Source organism: Empidonax traillii, unplaced genomic scaffold (genome assembly GCF_003031625.1).
Source record: "Empidonax traillii isolate 1590-97213 ecotype Southwest subspecies unplaced genomic scaffold, ASM303162v1 scaffold1109:size413625, whole genome shotgun sequence".
Lineage (NCBI taxonomy): Eukaryota > Metazoa > Chordata > Aves > Passeriformes > Tyrannidae > Empidonax > Empidonax traillii.
This window is the reverse complement of record NW_020956302.1, coordinates 311,389-332,752: the sequence shown is the minus strand read 5'-3', so window position 1 is coordinate 332,752 and position 21,364 is coordinate 311,389. Positions and strand designations below refer to the sequence as shown.

Sequence of the window (21,364 nt, the reverse complement as noted above, 5' to 3'; positions counted from 1 at the left end):
AATACTCTCAGAGGGTTGGGTATAATCTATTCTTTTTACCACAGGACTCTCAGTTCAGCAAGAACAAATATTAGCTCTTAAGCACGAATTTAACTCTTGCTGACTTCAGTAGATCCCTATTATGTATTCAGATGCTTTCACAGATCAGAATATCCTCAGTATTTATACCAAACTTATTCACGCTTCTGGCATGTGGAATGTGTAAAGCAGTGTTAATGAGAAATGTGGAAGGCCCCCATGCCACCACAGGGTGGGAATTTGAGCTTGTAAAATTGATATATTCTGGAACAGCACAATAAAGAAGCACAGAGGATTTGGTCCCTAGTGTTCCTACGTACAAAAGACGGAGCAAATCACAGTCCAAAATCTTCACTGAAGTGGCAGTGAGAATTTGCTGTGCAGCCTTCACAACACTGTGATTTACTAGAGCCATTTACATCATTACCTCAGTGAACAAAGAATGAAGAAGAAACTGAAAGCATTTGTTTTAATGCATGTTTTCATAGACACAGATTTTGAGGGGCAGGGCAAATGACACTGTTTATGATCCAAATGTCATCTCAGGTACTGGTTTGCTGTGATGTTTAACACATATATACATAGCACATATATATAACACATATATAACATATATATATAGCAGGGCACTTGCATTTTCTCGGTAATCAAAGTAATATATTATTGAACTCCCAAGAAACTCCTGTTTAGTCAGTCACACTGTGTTTGTGAAACACAAAAATGACCAAAATGTTGCACTATTTTTTTTTTCCTAGCAGGTGGCCATGTTATAAACATGACATGTTCCAAATGTCTAAAGGTGCCCAGGTGTGCACATGTGCTTTGCTGTGCTGACTGAAGCCAGCTGGCACCACCAGCACTGCACTGCACAGCTGTCAGCTGAATTCTTAAAGGGCATTAGTGCATCTGGTGTGTAATCACTTGGATAAGTGATGGTTTAACAAAAGTCTCTGTGAAGAGATTCCTAATAAGAACCCCTTCTTTCAAGGGCCTTCTGGCAAAGGTAGAATTGCACAGAAGATACTGTAAAAGGATATTCACATACTAATCATCCTTCAGGTATTCCTAAGGACACCAAGTAGATGGTTGTGAGGCTTGAGTATGGCAGATATGATCAACTTTTGAGCTACCATTCCCAAGAGCTAAAACATGCCTTTTGGAGAGATACTCCACTTAAAAATTTTCCTAACGTAGCTATAATTCTTCTAGAAGTTCTCTCTATTTTACTCAGTCTATCAAAGTTTTGATAGAACTTTTTTTTTTTTTTTTGGAGGATTAGACAGAAGTTTACAGGTGGACCGTATTTTAAGAGGTCATGAGCTCCTTTTTTTGCTCAAACCTTTCAGTGTGAACATTGCATTAATTAGGTCAACAACTTTGGTCTTAGTTTGCCATTAGATTGGCTTGGAAAGATGCTTTTAAATAAATAAATTCAGAGAGCAATAAAAGCTGCCTGACAGCCCTTATTATGGAAATGCCACAGTGGTAAAGATTAGCAAAAGATTCAAGAAGCCATTACTCTGGAAGGTGAGCACATGGGCATGACTATATCCTCCTGTAAGGAGAGTAATTTAGACTTTTCTTCATACAAACTTCTTATAATAGATGTGTTTTTGAGAACCTGCAACTTTGGAATTTGGAATGAATACAGTCTGACTCAGCAGTGTGGCCCTGCCACCAACATCACTTTTCTTCAACCACGTTTTCATTCAGTTTCCTGACTTTATCTTCAAATAAGTAGGTAGAGCATTTTTAGCTCTTACCATCAATCAGTCTCTTTCAGTTTATAAATCCTACTGGCACTTAATATATTAACAGTATACGCTCTTTATATGTTGGAAATTCAGCAAAATTTTCCAGCTGTTTTGGAGTTACATGGAAATTTCAGCTCAGATCACTGGAAAAAAAGGAGTAGTGTATCTACTCCTGAGCTCCCCAGTACAAGAGAAACAGTGACAAACTTGGAGAGAGTTCAGCAGAGGTTCACCAAAACAAGTATGGTTCTCAAGCACATGAGAACCTGAGGGAATTCAGTTCATTTAGCTGGAAGAAGAGAAGAAGGGATCTAATTGCCATCTTCAGCCACTTAAGTAGTAGTTGTAGAGAAGACAGAGCCAGACTCATCCCAAATATTACTCAGAAAAAAAGGCAATGAATATAGGCTGTACCAAAGGAAATTCCTCTTTGACACAAAGAACAGAAGTTTAACTGTGAAGATGATCATGTGCTGGAGCAGGCTGCCCAGAGAGGCTGCCCAATCTCCAGCCTGGTAAACACTCAGCACTCACTCAAAAGTGGATTTAACTGCAGAGCTGGCCCTGCTTTAAGCAGGGAGGTTGACCACATGACCTCCAAAGGGCCCTTTCAAACTCAGGTACCGTGCAATGCTATGAAAATTTGTGGAACACACACAGCTACTGTTCCTCATGACTGGCCAGCAACCCAACCACTCAAAGGATACTGCATACACACAAACTGGGCACACTGGGAGTTCTCAACAATCATGTATAATTTTATATATAGTTTTGATTAGGTTTTTTTGTTTTGTTTATTTTTGTTTATTTTTTATTTGTTTGTTTGTGTTTTTTTTTTTTAATCTAGTGGCTGCAAGGCATATAGATTTCTGCACTGGAACTGAGGATTTTCCATTCCACTATTATATTTACACAGTATCTAAAATACAAAGGAGTTCTCTCACTTTCATCTCACAAATTACTTCCCCTTTTTATTATTGCTTTTACAGCAGAACAACCCTTTTGACACTGAACTACTCAGTGAAATATTTAAATAATTTCACCTTCTGCTCTAAGTCTCTAATAAAGTCAAGCAATGCAGTATAGTCTGTTAAAACAGACTTTAAAAAAACAGACAAACAAACAAAAACTCCACAAAAACCCCAACCCCTGCTCTGCTTTTGCTCCAGGCCAGCATTACAGAAAAGCTGGACTGTAGCATTCCCATTCTAGCTCATTCTGTCAATGCATTTTACTTCCACACTTCTTTTTGACCCTCAGGATCATCTCTAATTCTGTTCACTGTTCATTTACTTCATAATTTTAGCAAAGGTTGATTGATTGCTGAAACACAGCTGGCAAATAAGCTGTGATTGTCTAACAGAGCACTCTGAAAGCACCCAGGCTATCTAGAGCTCTGTGAGTGTCTTTAGGTATACAGAAAACAAAAAAAGTGCAGATTAAAATCCTGGGAAAACACCCCAGTGTTCGAATGTCATGTAATATTCTGATAAGTGTTTAACTGGTGCTCAACTGAGATTCTCAGAAATGTCAGCAGACTGTTACTCCCCTAAATATATTCAACCACAATGCATAAAATGGCATGGGAAAGAAGACACTAATGACATTCAAAACACATTTACAGAAACCATAAATGCCGTAGCACTGTGTCTTTCTATCTTCAGGCAGGCACAACCATGCCTCTTAGTAGCTGTATTTGTTCCTTTAGTATCTTTGAATCATTTTGTCCTGAGATAGATGAGTAATCGTTTTTTCTTCTTTTTGTTTTGTTCTTCTTATAGTTAAAATCACCAGACATTTGCTTTTCCACCCTTTTCTACCACCCTTATGATACATTTTGCTTATCACACCTCAGCTGCCCATCAGGAAAGTATATTAGGGATTTTTACCAAAAATAATACAACTTCTGTAAGATAAATTTTTAATATTCACAATAGTATGGCCAACTTTCTTGATACAGATGCAGAGAAAGTTTTTAGCAGCTGTAAAGACTAAAGCATTCTTTGGGAAACCAGTAGCAGAGAAAATCTTATACCGGTGCCCTATGTGCCTCCCTTTTCCAGATTCCACATTTATGTAGGAAAAAAAAAGAGAAAAGAGTGATGTTAGAACATATCATTAATTCTACCATCACTGCCAGCCCAAGCCGAAGCCACAGGCTGTCACACTGACAGTGATGTATTAGCAGCTTCACAGCAACTGCAGAAACAATCCTGATGATGTAGAGCAACACACTCGGTAACACAAACATCCTTCTTCTCTCTATGTTTGCTGGGTGGTAACACAAGCAATTTATTTCCAGTCCTTGGGTTTGTGTACTTCAAAAACGTGGGCAAGACAAAGTCTAAGGCACAGAACAGCCCCTGTCCAGATAGAGCTTCCACTAAAAGGTCTTGTTGCTCTCTGTTAAATCACGTCTGCTGAAGTATATCTAGGGTGTCAAAACCTGATATGCCCAAGTTCTGCATTCAGATCTCTGGTTAAACTCCTCGTCAGGAGCTGTCAGCCATCAAGAGCAAAGACAACCGCTGGGTTCTCCAAGTCACGGCAGCAGTGGCAGCTGCAGGTAGTCATCACTTTGAAAGGAGAAATCACCAGTGTGTGCCCAGATACGGATTCAGATGCCTAACTTGTGGCATTTCAAATTAGAACTTGATCAAATATACTTTTGCTTGCTATGTGTTAGAAAAGGAGAGAGATTCTGTGAGTAGCAGGAAAAGTTTTTACATGCTCTGCATTAACTATGAAGTTGTTTTGTTACTACATATAGTTTAAGGGTCAGAGCTCTAGCACTCTAAAAAGGTTGGTAAGCATACAGTCCCTTAAGTAGAAATACCCTCAGAATTACTTAGTCCAGAAAGTTGACAACTTACAACGACTACGAAAACTTTCTTGAGACAAAGTATATTTTTAGAAGGGTCAGATGCAAAAAAAGTCCTAGGGAGCTGCTAGGCATAGGATGGATTTCTTGGGCCACAGGTGTTCTGTGGAAAACACAAATTTTACATGACTGGAAAAAGAAGAGAATATCAGAACAATGTGGTATGTTACCACAGACCTAACCAGAGTGACTGAATCAAATTAACTCTGTAGAGAATGAAATTTCCCACAACTATAAACAGAACTTAATTTTTTTTTCCTTCTGTAGCCTTCTTTTTCTTTGTTTGTTTGTTTTTGGTTTTGTTTTTTTTTTCACATGATCATGCCAAGATGACATCTTTTAATCAGGTCAGACAAAATCCAACAAATCTCTATCAAAACTCTTAGTAATATCTATCATGGATTATCTGCATCAAATTGTTTCACTTTTAAAAGTTTAGCTGAAGTATTATCAGGACATGATAAAAAGCATCCCAAGAACAGGTCTACTTGTGAATCATGCTAGTTGCTAATAGTAATTCACCAATAAAGTCAAAAGTCAAGCACATGTAGTTCCTACATATTTCATCTATACAAAGCAAAAAAGCCACCATGAATCTATGCTGTTTTCTCTGTGATATATTGCATAAAGTTCATTCCATGGTGGGGAAAAAAAAAAAATCAAATCAATCACAGGAAGGACATAAGCAGACAAAACCTGTTGGCTGATGGTGGAAATATATAGAGTCTAGTAATTTATTTTAACATAGAAGGCAGATAATCTGCTTCATGCAAAAAAGCTGTGTTGATTAACAGTAGAGGAGGCTGTTGTACTCCACGACAAAAATACTGCCTTTTCAAGCGGAAGAGTGATGGAAAATTTGTTTGTTTTCCTGTTATTCTTTGGTGACAGGACAGCAATGCAGGAAGTTTAAAATCACATCTGTTTACGCCAGATGAAACCACAAAACATGAAAGTGATGTGACAGCTTTTTCCACTTTTCTTGCAGCTGTTGTCATGCAAGTTAGAATGAATCTCAGGTTGCTGAATATCTGCCTGTTTGATCCTGAGCTGAAGAAATTAGGTGATCAACTTTTTGAGCTGTTAAATCCATCTGCAATCTCACGTTGATTATGCCACAGGTGTATACTGTAGATAATTGCTTTAGTTATTTCTGACATTTGCAAGGTTTTTTACATTTTAAACAGCATTTTCCAAAAGATGATCCTGAGCTGTTTTTGCTTACTGAGAGCCTTCACGCTTTCAACTGAGTCTTTCAGAAATTACTAGGACTGACAATAGTGCTTTCCTCTTCCTCAACTATTGCTTTAACTTCTCTTTTCCACTGGTATTTTGATTTAGCTTTAATAATTTTTTGGGGACAAAAATAAAATCGAAGTCTTAGCTGTCTGCGTGAAGTGTTTAGAACATGATTCAACACAGCAAACCAGACAGAACACACCTCTAACCAGCATCCACTTCCCTCTGGCTGGATAACTACACAAGGATTCAGAAAAAAGACTGGGATTCACCTGGATTTTCAGGATGGTCATAGTATTACTCAGTCTTCAGATGAGAGAGCTACAGAAAGGACTTTCTGAGACTGCCTGGCATGGCTTTGTGTGTAGATGGCAAGGCAGGAAAGAGAAATGTCAGTCTTTTCAGAGAAACAGTTACTTCCCAAAGGGCAAACAGATATGGTACTCATTTTAATGAACCTTTCATGACTGTCCATCATTGTGTGTTATTTGAGTCATAGATGCAGATAGCCTGTAATTTACAATGCCACAAATAAAAGAGAGCAAACATATTTGAATTCGCATTGGTGAATAACTCACTAGCACATTACTAGGGATTTTGCAGACGGTGATTAGCAATCTATTGGAAGCTAATTATTTATTATATTTGAAGTATACTGTAAAATCCAAGAGACACCTAGAAATAAACAGTAATGATTTATAAGTTGTATCTATAGTGTTTCCCAATTGTTTTTGTAATTATTATGGCCTCCTTTCCTGGACACAGCTCTTCTGCTTCCTGACAATGCATTATTTACCTTTGTCTTATCTCTAGAGCTGGCAAAGTTATACCACGAAGCAGGTTCCCTTAAGCTGCCAGTGAGCAGCAGTGATGGCAGGCCCACTTCTGTAAAGACAAAATATTCCAGGAAGTCTTTCCCCTCACAAAAACTTGATCACTTCTCAACACTGCTTGACTATCTGTAAAAGTATCTTAGGAATTCTGCTTAATCAGCTGTGCTGGGCTGTTTTCTCAGCTGGTGAAATACCGAGTCTTCTCAAAACCAGAGTGAATTGCTGCAACAAATACAATGAAGTAAGGCCAAGTAAAAAACACTCAGATATTACAGAGGTTGTGCCAAAACCTTAGAGGTGTTATACTGCAGGAGAATCACACTCGCTAGTACAACTAAAGAAATGAAGTGGACAGTCTAGCTAAGCTCACCACCACTGCTGTGCTTCTTGGAGCCAGATATGCCAGTTAGGAAATCTGAGGCAAAGACACTTTGATGTCAGTGCTGACAGTGAAAGAACAAAGAATTATGATGAAAAGCAGATGAACTCTATTAAAAAATTTAAATTAAATTAAATTTTATGCAAACAGTTTGAAAGTCGTAACAGGATTAGTCAGATAGGTTATCAAGGAATCATTCACAGAAAAAGTGATTTAGCTAGGTCTAAGCAGAGTTATGAAGTTCATGTAAGGGGCTCTGAGGTCAAAAGAGTTGCCCTGTATTTTTTTTAATTGAAATGAAATCCCTGTACAGCAATAAATACAATACTTAACAAAGCCAGGACATTTTGAAACTAAGAGAATGTCTACATGTCTAAAGCATAGATTCTGAATCTTGCAAATATTTAATATATTAGAATATGAATATGATCAATATAAATATAATGAAGGTATAATTAAACTTCACATAAAAGAAATGTGATGACATTTTAAGAACTAGTAATTTTAAAAGGGAATTATAACATGTATTTTATTTAAAAAGTATGTTTACATAAATTTTTAACTATGATGGTCAGGAAAAAGTTTCATTTAATTAAAAAAATTCTGTATGCCTTTGGAAATGAAGATAATTATTTAAGTGTGTTTAGAAGCTTAGTGTTAATCAATCAAATATGCATGAATATTACTTCATAATAATAATAATAATAAAACATAGAATAGTTTGGGTTGGAGGGGACCTTAAAGATCATCTAGTTGCAAACCCCCTGCCATGGGCAGGGACACCTCTCACTGGACCACGTTGCTCAGAGCACCATCCAACCTGGCCTTGAACACTCCCAGGCTTGGGGCATCCACGACTTCTCTGGGCAACCTGGTCCCGTGCCTCACCACTCTCATAGTAATGATTTATTTTCTAACATCTAATCTAAGCCAACACTCTTTCATTTGGAAGCCATTCCCCCTTGTCCTATCATTACAGTTCCTGATGAAGAGTCCCTTCTCCAGCTTCCTTGCAGGCCCCTTTCAGACACTGGGAGGCTGCTACGAGGTCTCCACACAACCTCCCCTTCTCCAGGCGGAACACCCATAACTTTCTCAGCCTGTCTTCATAGGAGAGGGGCTCTAGTCCCCTTACCAACTTTATGGTCTCCTCTGGACTTGCTCCTAGAGTTTCCTGTCCTTTTTATGTTGGGCACACCAGAACTGTGAGCAGTATTCCGGGTGGGGTCTCCTGAGAGCAGACTAGAGGGAGAGAATCCCCTCCCTTGACCTGCTGGCTGCTGTCCTTCTGATGCAGCTCAGCAGCTGTTCTATTGGCGTTCTGGGCCACAAGCACACACTGCTTTCTCGTGCTGAGTTTTTCATCAACCATCCCTCCCAAGTTCTTCTCCACAGGGCTGCTCCCAATCACTTCTATATCCAGCCTGTAGATGTGCCTAGGATTGAGCCAGCCCAGCTGCTGCTGGCTTTGTTGAACTTCATGAGGTTTGCGTGGGCCCACCTCTCAAGCCTATCAAGGTCTCTGTGGATGGCATTCCTCCACTCCAGCATGGTGATCACCCCACAGATCTCGGTGTCATCAGAGAACTTGCACTCTATCCCACTGTCCATGTTGCTGACACAGGTCTTGAACAGTACTGGCCCCACCATCGACCCCTGAGGGACACCACTTGTCACTGGTCTCCATGTGGACAATGAGCCACTGACTGCATAAACTCAGAGATAATAACAGACCAGTATACTCTCTACCAAAATAAAAACTGTAACAAAACAAAAAGAAAGGTATTCCCTCAGTGGCCACTTAAAAGTGTTCTCACATTAAACTTACAATCAGATCAGATCATAAAATTGTGATCCTAAATTCTCTAGCTGATTCAATAAAAGAATTTAAAATGGGAATACTTTATAATTTGCTCAGATTTAGACTGTAACTGTTACATGAATGAGTCATATCACATTCTGATTCTTGTCTAGGGTGATACTAATAAAAGATTTTTCTGTCAGATCCAATATGGAAGAATGTAGGATATGTGTTTTCTAATTAAATAAATAACTTATTTATTTTTTTTAAACCAGAGTGGACTTATTTTTGTTTCAAATTCAACATACTCTTGGTCATCTGTTGCTCATAACGTTGATTTTCATTCCTCTTGGCATCATACCTGCCAAAGTCAGTTCATATTAATGTCAGAGAGGATGTATAAGGAATAAAAAATATTTCTGCATTTAAGCTACTGAGGCTCAGGAGGAAGGAATACAATAATAAATCAGAAGATAAATTTTAATTTCTCTAAATTCATTTAGAGAAATCCCACCTTGTCCCTGCCACATGGGTAGCCTTTTTTTTCTGTGTCTCTGAAGAGTTAATGAATTAGTAGGAGGGAACAGTAGGTATTTATTTAGAAGGCAAATATACCATTAAGTAGCTTGCGATCCAGCAACCAGTATGTGAGTATACAAAGACTGGGAATGGCTGTGATGGACTGTGACAAACAGCACAGTGACACAGTGACACGCTGATTGATCTGCAAGCCCAGTGGAGAAGCCAGTCAATGCCACGAAAAATTCACCAAGTGTTTCTTTCTGCCAGTTTGGCTGCCATGCCATTGATGCAAGCTAATGTTGTCAGCCAGCAGCATCTGCCCCCTCCACAGACTCAGCAGTGACACCCATGGGTAAGATAGCAGGTTTTTTTTATGCAGCTGATGACAAACCCAGTCAGTGCTTTCTCAGCAATCAGCAGTAGTTTCTCAGGAATCTTGCAAAGACAAAGAAATGTGTGCTCACACAGCAGTACGCTCTCGCTCTTGCAAATTATACATGCATTGACCTGGTTTACTTTCAGATGTAACTGTCAGGCTTCCGTTCCTCAATCACTGATTTATGCAGAGGAGTTCACACAACACAGTTTCTATATGTAATAGTAATAATCACCTTTTCTCTCTGCTTGTCTGTGTGCACCAACATACAGAAAAATTTCCTGAAATTCAGCTATTTATTTTCTCAATATGAAATGAAACCTGGTACATAATAACATAGGAAATGAAACTATACATAATGCTGTAGGAGGGAAGACAGCAGAAAACCAAGACAAAAAAATATAGCAGCAATAAGCAACATGCCTACCTTAATTAAACTCCTGCAATAAATCCTTGAATTTTCTTCCTTAGGGGGATTGATTAATTTAGGAACTATTCCTGATTTCAAGAAATCCACCAGAAAAAACTCTGACTGCCAGAACAGAATCCAAGCCATTGTTTTCCCACCTGTTTTCTTTCATACTATCTAAACCTGAACTTAATCATATATACTAGAAGAACAAAATGTGAGATTGTATGATTTTCAAGCAGATGAGAAAACCACACCTCTCTAACAACAAGATGCTTTAGAGGAAGAGCACAAAAATCAATCTTGCAGCAGCCTTTCCAAGATAAAACAACAGGAGTTTTCAGTCCCAGAATCTATTCCCCTGGTGACTGGACTCCTGACATTTCCATAAAAACTCACAGAGTCATCAAGTTAAGAACAAAAACCCGATGGTAGGTATGAAATTCAAGATGACCTATTTATCCACAGTTACATTTTTCTCAGTCCCTCACTGACTAAAACGCTCAAGCATGTAGCTTAAACTTAAACACCTGACCAATACTTTCAGAATTGGATATTATAATTTTCCCCCTAAAGGTCAAATCCTTGAATTGAACAGAGCCTCAGAGGATAAAAGTACAAAAATCTACTTCCCAAATTCTCTAGCTGAAATAAAGGGCAATAAAGTATTTCTTGGCCTGTTAGATGTGTTACAGCAGATAACTTTCAAGATCAGTCTCATTTGATGTGGAAAAGGTCGAACAAATAGAATGTGTTTAAACAAAAATTATGGCCTTTCAAGACTCCTACTGAGGTCACAAAACATTCTTCAGCAGATCAAAAGGTTCTGTTCAGTAACTGGTTGAGGAGGAAAGGCGTGAATATAGATGCACCTGTTGGAAAACCACTATCACCACCTCATCACATGCTGAGAGTCAAGATACTACCATTGCACTGCTGGGCCTTCAAGAGTGTTTGAAGAGCCTTCAGAAACAAGAAATACCAGTATTGCCTCTGCTTTCAGAATAGAATGGAACAGTTGTTAAATTGCAAAACTATATCACAGAATAAGCTAGAATTCGTAGAGCTTACCTTCCTACGATGGGATGGCACAATAAAATACGTTTCAATATTATGCTTCTTCAAGAAACTATTTCTTTCATGACCATATCCTGGTTCTACCTCATAGTCCCCATTTAGGCACTCTAAGGTGGTCTTTGTAATGTGAACTTTCCTGCAGAGAAAAATCAGACGTCGTTTAAAGTAAAGATTCAATATGAGCAAGTTGCTACTGAAATAATGTTCCTGTGCAGAAGTTCATAAAGAGGTCAAGTTATGTGCAAAACCACTTCTGGCGTTAAAAAAAAAAAAAAAAAAGTTTTGTCTTTTCAGCCAAATAGAACAAAGAAAGATTTCTATTACATGTATTTTCTAAACTTCAGCAAACTGAACAGAAGGATAACTATTGACTGTCCAAACATTTGCAGATTTCGCTGATTTGTCGAAAGCCTGCACATCATCTTCTATATTGTATGGTTTTCTGTTTTCTTAAGTATTTACCTCACTGGTTGCTTGGAAAAACATCCTGCTGTTTGAAACTTTTGACTACAAATCTCTTTTGAGTATAAAGCAGAAGCTTCTTTTTTTGTTTCACTTTACATCTCTGACTTGTATCATTTACTCATTTGGTTTGGTAGGCGACTTTCTAATTCACTTTGTTTTGGCAGCACAGCCATCTTTGACACCATTTGTGAGTTTTCTTATCCTGAAATGTCTTCAAATTTCCTCCCAAAAGACTCCTTATATTTGAAATGTCTCCAGAGAAGACATCCAAAAAGATTTTACTGCTTTCCTCTAATAAACACGTCCTCAAATTTTTTGTTCACTGGAAAACCTTAAGGTAATGAACGTGTAAAATACACTGCCAAAATTATCTAGAGCAGATACACACAACAAACAGATATTCACTCATTGCTACCACAAAAATCAAGAGGTTCCATTGTCCTCCTGTTCAGCAAGTCATGATCTTGTAAAAACTCAACAGAGAATGGTGGGTCCCAGTCCAAATGTGACCTACACACGCAGAGGGCCACCCATGCACCTTCCTGAAGGTGCACTGTGTGCATTTAAATTGTGTCCAAGACTGTACAAATACTTAAAATTCCAGGGCATGCCCCAGGGGTTGCCTGCAAGTTGGAGTGCTACTGCATCATTTGCAAACACATCTTTAATATTTGAGTTTTCTTTTCTATAGCACACTACTAGTGCTGGAAATCTTGCCATGCAAAAGGAGTAAGGCAGCCCCCCCGCCCCTCTGCAAGTGCAGAGGGGAAAGAGTAAACATTTCCTGGAATAGTTAAAGGGTTTTACTTTTGTAATAGGAAATTAATGCAAGTTTAGCATTCCTACATTCCATTGCATCTTTCCTACTCTTTATATCTGGCAGCTTCTAATAAGAATTTTGTTTGGAAATGCTTTCCTTCCAATTTAACCTATTGCTTATGTAAATATCTAGATCATTTGGAGAATTCCACAGGATAAATCACATAATACATTGATTGCTCTTGCCAAACACAACCCTTTTTATCAACAGCAATTACATGCAAATGGCTCAAAGCAGGAAATAAATTCTTCACCCCTATAGTTTTCTATTTCTTTTTCTATGGATTTTTTTTTTGTTTTGTTTTTTTTTTGGTTTTTTTTTGGGACTTACCCAGGCAGTCCTCCAGCTTCCATTACGTTAGCTAAAGTCACATCATTGGACCAGACATCATATTGCCATTTTCGGAGCCCCAGGACCCCACAAAGCACCCTGCCTGTATGCAATCCAACTCTCATGTTGAGATCAACCTCTGTGGCTTCTGCGACAGATCTGGAATGGAGAGCATCAGAATATCAATGTTTAGACAATTACACTGCTCTTGATTTTCTTTTTCTCTCCTTCTCCCAAAGTTAGCACATATATACATATATATAAATATGACTCAATAGACAGGATCTTTCAAAATCACAAGCAGTATATTCAGATACTGTACTCTTCACCAGTTTCAAAGCCATAGTAGTAATTCCAACAAAATAACTTTCCTATATTTTAATAGATTCTTATCTTTTAATTACTGTTGAACCAAAATCTCAGTATTTCTAAATTTCTTGATCATTTCTGTAAGAAAAGAGGTATGAAGAGAAGATAGTTAGGAAAGCCAATGTATAAGGAATTATTGCCAATCTACTATGTTCTAATTGTTTAAATTATCCAGTTACACAAATACAGGACAAAGAAAATTATGAAAGCAATAAATCAGTACAAGAACAGCAGACGAAGAGTGATTATAAACACTAACATCTTTCCAAAGCTCCTGCAAGAGTGGCACAGAAAGCATTTGTAACTATGGTCTTGTACCTGTAAATTAAATCTAACGCTCAGAGATTTTCCTAGTCTAGCTGGAAAAGGAGGACCTAATCAGCAAATTCATTATAAAAAGCATTTTTATTTTTGCTGCCACAATAAGGAAGCATTCTTCATTTCCATAAATGATTGGCATACTATAACTTGCACCCTGGACGGAAAAAGCTACCTTGAGGCTAATAGTCTTATACATTACATGTGGAGATAGCACTGTAGATAGATCTTTTCAGCTCTTTCTGTTACAAAAACACCTGGCATTCCACAGTTCAGTTGCAGTCCAAAGAGAGATAATATCAGTGAATAAAGGAAACTCTCTAATCAGTGGAAGACTTGATTTTCAGTAGTTTTTCTTAATTTGAATTTTCCAATGCATTTAATAGAAGACCTAAACTGAGACTCTAGCTATTCATTGATCAATTTTTTTTTTTTTTTTTTTTTTTTTTTTTTTTTTGAAGTATCATCCAACTATGCTGGATTTTGGCAAAGATGTCTTCAACTATTTCAGGAGTTGTACTTGTTTAAATACAATTAATAGAAAGGTCATCTTATGTCAAGATGTGGGATGTGCAGCACAAGACACCTGGCCTCAATTTAAATAGGAAAGCACTGGATCTATGAAGTGCTGAAGAATATACCATGTCAGCCATCACTAATGTAAGCAACATAGAGATCTCTTTTGTCCCCACAGGGAATCTGGGCATAACACATTTTTCAGTCATATTTTATGCAACAGCCCAGAAAGGCTTATGCACAGCTTTCTGAAAGATTAAATATTTCCTTGTCCTATTTCTACTCATTGCAAGTCAGCTTTCCTTCATCCAATATCTGTTCCCAGTCAAGCCTCAAACACAACTCCAAGGAGGTCTAAAAGGAATCTAGTGTTACAGGGCTTTGTGTGCACACTGTCCCTCTGACACAGCTTTGAGGAAATGAATGGATACCTCAACCTTTGTATCTTTACCTGTGCATGTGTGTTGTGACATCAACAGATTGACCTTACACCAAGACCACACGCTGCAAGCCAAAGCCCTGCAGGATTATTACACCTTGCTTGTCTCTTCTCCTGCATAACTAAGTACCTATGTAATTATCTTAACTAACGAACCTGCAAGTGCGTGAATTTCTCTGTTTACAAATGAGTGGGGGCTTTTAGTTGGGTCCCCTCCTTTCTCCACTGGTTAAAAAACTGTATAAAACCTCAGACTAAGCGTAAGCAGGAAGTCAGTGAAATTCAGACTCTGATAAAATCCACTCCAGACCTTTAACATTGCTTTGTCCTAACTGGCTTTAGTGAGTGGGGGAAATTAAATCTGCTTTTAGAAATTTGAATAGAATAACAAAAAGTACATGAAAAGAAATTAGAAGAGAAATACAGCGTAGCTGACCATATTCCTTGTTAAATAAGCTGAACTGTATAATGCATCAATGAACTATAAAACAGAATCTGAAAACACTTCATGTTTTGAGCAAAAGATTTCCAGAAGTAGTCACTTAGTAAAAAATCTAAACTGAAAATGCATTTCTACATCTTCCCCAGAAGCTACAATATGTTTCAGGGGTGCTTTCACCATTATTAAGTTTGAGTAGGAAAAAAGCAGTTCATTAAATTTTTTAATTTATCTTGAAGACCTGTGTGACCTTTATGCAGAAAAATTTCCATGAATATACCTCACTAAACCATAAAAAAATTGAGGAATATTAAGTAATATAAAAAGAACAGATTTCACATAAAAATTCAGAGCAGTACCATGATCACATTCCCAAACAACACCAACGTTTCCAAAAAAAAAAAAAAATCACAAAAATGTCCAGTGAAGCATTTTAAATTATAAATACATTTCTGAAAAAATACCAGCACTACACAAACAAGCCATGATTAGGAAAAAGAAGTTTCTCAAATAAATTATTCATTATGACTTTTTTTTCCCATAGATTCATATACAATATACTCAAAAGTTTTCCAAATGTGAACACAAAAGCAGGCCCAGAAAAAATGGAAATCAAAAACCAGTTTCTTTTTAAACCAGATGCATATAGAGTCTATGTGAGTGACTAATAAGATAACCATCTACCCTGACAGCTCAAGTATCCTACAAGGCCTTTAAATTTTAGCTCTCCTCTTAGCTACAAATATTTCATGTGTTGCTACAAGCCATCATAATAATTTAAATCACCTGCAGAACAGCTCCAGACCTATGCTCCTGAGCATTTGAAGGGGGAGGAAAAAAAAAGCCCTGGATCCCATTTCTTATAATTATTTAGGGCTTTTCTTTAGGACTAAAAATACCTGAATAGAAATAGATGTTTCCTGGCTGAAGGCATAGATATGATTTTTGGTTCAACTGCATCCACTTTCCCCGAGTGTTGCTCAGCTGCAGCAAGGTAGCAGAGCACTAGGAGAGAGAGTCTGGGCTGGGAAGGGCTGCTAGAGGTACAAGCTGACTAAACTTTCACCGCTGGTAGACAGCTTCCTCCATTGCTAAAAAGGCAGCTGCTGGTTCTCCCAGAACTCAAGGTCAGTTTACTCCTGCCAGTTCAAAATTTCCCAGGCCTGGAACCTTCGGAGGACGTGGGGAAAAGCTTCAACGGTGTTGACATCAGGAAAGTTAATGCTTCTGTCTCCTTCCTCATACAAAATATTACACAGGAAAACTTGATATTTCCATTTGACTTCCTCAAACTGGCAACTGTCGCTTCTCTCCCCTTCCCCTTGGTCGTCTGATGACCAAACCCATAAAAAGACGACAATTGGAGCATCAATTGCCCTACTGCCCACTGCAAAAAAAGCAGCAGCACAATGTGCAGGTGCAAAATAAGCCCAATTTCCATATGTGAGGTCTTACATGACAACTGGTGGAGTCATTTGCATGGGATAAAAACACCTACATGACACAGAAAAGCCGACAAACCCCACTGGGATGCCCAGCTCTCAAGAAGCAAGGGGTTCACAGACACTTTTCCTTCAGACCTCTTCAAAGAGAGCCACATGCAGCAGGAACATTCAATCAGAAGGTCAGGTGAGACTTATTCTAAAGTAGTCCTCCCCCTTCTCTCCGCTGTAACACATGCAGGTTAAACTGAAGCAGTCAGCAGCAGCTGCTGAAATCTACAGATGTGCTCCTATCATACCATCAGCTGCTACTGCACACATAGCCAGTGATGCACTAGAGGTGCAACCTAGTAAGACATCAAGGGAAGAAGTATCATGAAAATTTACTGCCTATGTGACAATGGGAATGATTACTGGATCCCATTAGAGTTTTGAGAAGCTTATGAATGTTAACCCTAGGATTTTGACCCAGTCCAAAACCTAGTATTTATACCCTGTTCACTCAGATTCTCTCTTTATTTCCAACTGGAAACATTATGGATCAGTTTTTTCCCCTCTAGTGTTATTGAAGGCATTTAAATTACTCCCTCATTTCATCATGTTTCATCTCCTAAGAGGAATTTTTGGACTGAACCAAAGAATTGTTTAATATAATTTATATCCCTTGATGAAGTGCTCTGTAAGGAAAGATAAACTATTGTTAAGAATGTGTAAATCTGCCCCCATAACACTAGCTTAAACAAGGATTCTAGAAAGTTTTTGGGGGAGAGAGGGAGGGAAGAGCTTGGTTAGCTGGGCAAAGCTTTTCTGCGCAGCAATTAGCTATCAAATATATCTATTTCCACTGTAAAACACAGTAGCACAATAAGATTGGAACCTTCAAATGTGGCAGCCAATTTAAGTAACGTGAAGAGAGTACTTGGCCTAACACACTGTTCATAGCCAAGGTTAGGACAACATCTGCCATGTTAGACCAAGAGACATATTAGAGGTTCTAATGTTAGATTTTAATTTTAATTTAAAATTTAAAATTTTAATTACATTACTGGCAAAAACCTGACAGTTGAAATTCATGTAGTGAAAGCAACATTGTTAGTATGAAACATTTAACTCCACTTACTGCCTTGGTGGTTAAAGTGATTCTAAAGTGGAAAAGACACCTGGTCAGCACTGTAGCACTGACACAATGGCAGCAGAAACTCTTTTGGAATAGAAACAGAAGGTAATACTATCTGTTTTGTTGGGGTTTTGAGAAAAAAGAAGGTCATCCCATAATGATTCTGGTCTGACCTTAACTGTGCCCTTGAAGAAAACACTGAAGAAAGCAGATGAACTCGTGAAAACTTTACGGTTTTTTTTTAATACTTTGAAAATTCTGTTCTCAGATGATACTCACGGTACTATATTGCAGGATACTTTAATAACAGCACAGGAAGTGAATGGAATGTGTCAATTTATATGAACACATTATAACATTCAACCCAGTCCAATCACAGAACCACCAACCAGGCACCAGAAGTTTCTGTTCTTTGATTTTACAGAAAAAAAAAAACCACATCTTGTTGGTAACGTATCTTGTAACACTTCTTAAGGCCAAGGTTTTCTTATAAATGGAGAATCCACACACTGCTGAAAGAATACACATATTCTTTGGGGATTTTATAGTATCATGGACTATCCTAAATTATAGATTCATAGATTACAAAGTATTTTTTCCGATTCTACGGTGTTTACAAACATGCTGAACTTGCGTTGAACGAGGGAGAATATGGATTCATTTACACAACTCTTCACACTATAACATATAACATGTTTAGCAAATGAAAAGGACAAGCTTCTGACAGTGAAATAGGAATGCAACATTTTATTTTCTATTGGTTTGATTATTAGGCTTTGTTTATCAGTTCCATGAGATGCAAAGTCACTTTTTTTTTTAGTTCCCCCTTTCACCCAGAGATGGATACCAGCTGGTAGTCTTCTCAATATTATAATAAAAACACATGGATTGATCTAGAATTGAGAAATAGCCTTTGATTGTTTTAAGTACTTCTTCCTTTTTTGTATGCTTTAAAGCCCTCTGCAAAGAAATATCAGTGAATCCAGGAAAGCTTAAAAGTTTAAGCAGGTAAAATGTTCCAAATAAAAATTGCATAATTTGAATTCATAAGCTTTATGATTATTCTTTCATTATTTAATTTTTTTTTTTTTTAATTCAGATTACACTATGTTCTGTTCACCTTCACAGAGAAGGCAGGTCCTCTCTGTGTACAATGGAAAAACTTGAGGATTAACTGAGGGGAAGGACCTTGAGCCAGCTCCACATTCCCAGCAGTCCAGATGACAAAAGAGAACAAGAATACCTGGCTAATTGCAACAGTGCTCAAACACTATCCAGTACAGAACAGGCTAAGGCCCCTGATGTGAAACACCTGTCCAAGCTCATTTCTAACATAACAGTACTGTGCTATTTACAGCATTTAATTATGCACAGATATTCATAGAGGTGCACACTCCCTCCTATGGCCTCCCTGTAAAGCACATACACACGCTCCCACAAACACAGAGCAATACAGTAGTGAAGAAAATTGCCACCTTTATCCTTTCCCTCCTATGCAATGAAATAGATCTCCAGATCTCATTAAAAGCTTATTCACAGTTCTCTAATATTCATATTTTTTCCTTAGCAAAATGATGATCAACGCAGAGCTCTTAAGCATAAAAAAATTCTTCTGAGCAGCAAAGCAAATTTCACGTTACATTTCCGAAAAGCAGAATAAATGAAAGGTTTAAACTTGGCATACAAAAAGGAGTTATCAGCGAGCTAAGTTTTTGAGACTACAAACACATATACGACAGGCATACATCAGGACTGGTTTCAGGTTTACATACTGGTGTGCAAAATCAGCTGTCTTTATCACTGCAAACCAAGAAATTTGACTCCTCTCTTTGTGGCAGTTAGCAGTAGGTATATTTTGTTATTTCCCAGCATCTTCCTGCCACCTGATCAGTATGTTTATGTGCCTTTACATACTCACCCTATTGCACTTACCCCTTAGAGTCATCAAATGGAGTGGAAAATCAATGTCTAGAATGACCCTTCCTAAAAGCAGCATCCTGTGACCTGAATGCAAGAGTGTGAACTGCCAGGTCGGCAGTGCTAGCAGAAACGCATGTTTTTCTACCAACACACTTCCTGAACACCATGTAGAAGCACTCCTGTCTGCATCCACCGTGCGTGGTACTCACGTGATGGTGTCAATCATATCCAGTCCCATTTCGACACAGCAGTGGGCGTGGTCTGTTTTGGGCTGGGTCAGTCCTGACACACAGTAGTAACAGTCCCCTAGGATTTTTATTCTTCTGCAATGATTTTCCTTTCATAAAAACAGAATGGGAAAAGTTTTACTGTTCATATAAATATTCCCACATTAGCAGGGCAATCATTCAGGGAACGTTTTTGTGGTCAAACAGAGTAATTGGCAGTTCATGAAATCTGCATTCCCCGTATGCGACAGCTGACATACACACGGTTTTTAATTCATTTATAAATAGGCACTGGGAATCAGCCCTGCACTGTTCAACACACATGGGAGTTAACACTGCTTAAAATCATAGTTCTGAACAAATACTATTGCCTTGCCCGTGTGCTGGGTCAGTATGAACTTGAGATTTGCAGTGAGACTTCATTTCTCTACGAACCCAAACCAAAGGACAGAAACCAAACCACTACTGAATATCAGGAAATGTTTGCACTCTGGGAAGCATTTGTTTCAAATTCAGTTCAAATTTAACATGAAAGACTATGCATTTATCTGTAAAGGTACACACATTTGTACATTACCAATTCATAAATCACAATTAACAATACAGTATGATTAGTACGACAGACTTGCAGATCAGAAGCTACAGTCAGTTTGCATTACCATCAAACTTATCTCATGTTTGCATGAAATTTAATTTCTCCAGCCAAAGATATCTGGCTAAATCTCTCCCATTTTAAAAAACCAATCATGACGTGTGATAATTGCCACATCAGTTGGAGCAGGGAGTTCATTTCTAAACAGAGAGCACATAACAAAATGCCTTTAAGAAAGCAGTAACTTTAACTAGTAAATTGTGAGGAGACCTGAGGATATCTTTTGTAACTAGACTATGGCAACTTCTACCCATTTAGATTTTGGCACAGAAAAATAAGTAAACTTAATAAATGAATCCCACTTACATAGCTGGGACTATGCCAGTAAGCACCTGCAAAATTAACTATTATGAATATGATGGGAGGGGACTAAAAGAAATTTGATGCCTTCCCCAGCAGTGTTCTATACAGGCTTGACTTCAGCAACACAGAAAGGGGGGAAAGAAAGAGTAGTGGTGATGATGGAATTTAAAATTTCTGGAAAAAAACCCCCACCTAATCATAGAATCCTCCTTGTTCAGTTTCTCATACAGGCACATATTCTCATCCACTTTCCTGCCTACAAGAATTAAAGCCTTTCTGAGTGGACAGCACTCTCCACGTCGTTACCCACACTCCAGCTCAGCAGCAGTGCTTGTTGCCTCCAGTGATCTTTGTCTCTCTGACGTGTCACCACGCGTACCAGCATTTGGAGCTCGTCCACACTCTTCCAGCAGCAGGCATTCCCACTGCTCTCTGTTGTGATGGTACTCAGTATTGAACAAATACTATAGAATGAGAATTACCTCTGTTTACACATGGGAGAAGTCATGCTACCACTGTTTGGGACAATTGGTTTGTCTATTTGTTTTATAAATTAAGCAACAAATCCAGATATCAAATCAAAGAAGAGATCTGTCTTTATGAGTATGCTTAAGTAGTAGAAAAGGCTGTTCCAGTAGTGTCTACTTAACATTTCTTCTGCTGTACAGTAGGATTTTAAATATAACCCTAATTATCATTGCTAATACGTATTTTAATG

At 38.1% G+C, this 21,364-nt stretch overlaps 1 protein-coding gene across 1 annotated transcript in view; it reads right to left on the bottom strand.

The window, feature by feature from the left end:
* ADCY1 (adenylate cyclase 1) overlaps window positions 1–21,364 on the bottom strand; it is a 141,658-nt gene that overhangs the window by 33,034 nt on the left and 87,260 nt on the right. The window contains exons 5-7 of the mRNA XM_027904993.1: window positions 19,674–19,801; window positions 12,905–13,063; window positions 11,284–11,425 (exon numbers count right to left, since the gene is read on the bottom strand). Of these exons, the coding sequence (XP_027760794.1) occupies window positions 11,284–11,425; window positions 12,905–13,063; window positions 19,674–19,801 (429 nt within the window). The remainder of the gene's footprint in view (window positions 1–11,283; window positions 11,426–12,904; window positions 13,064–19,673; window positions 19,802–21,364) is intronic.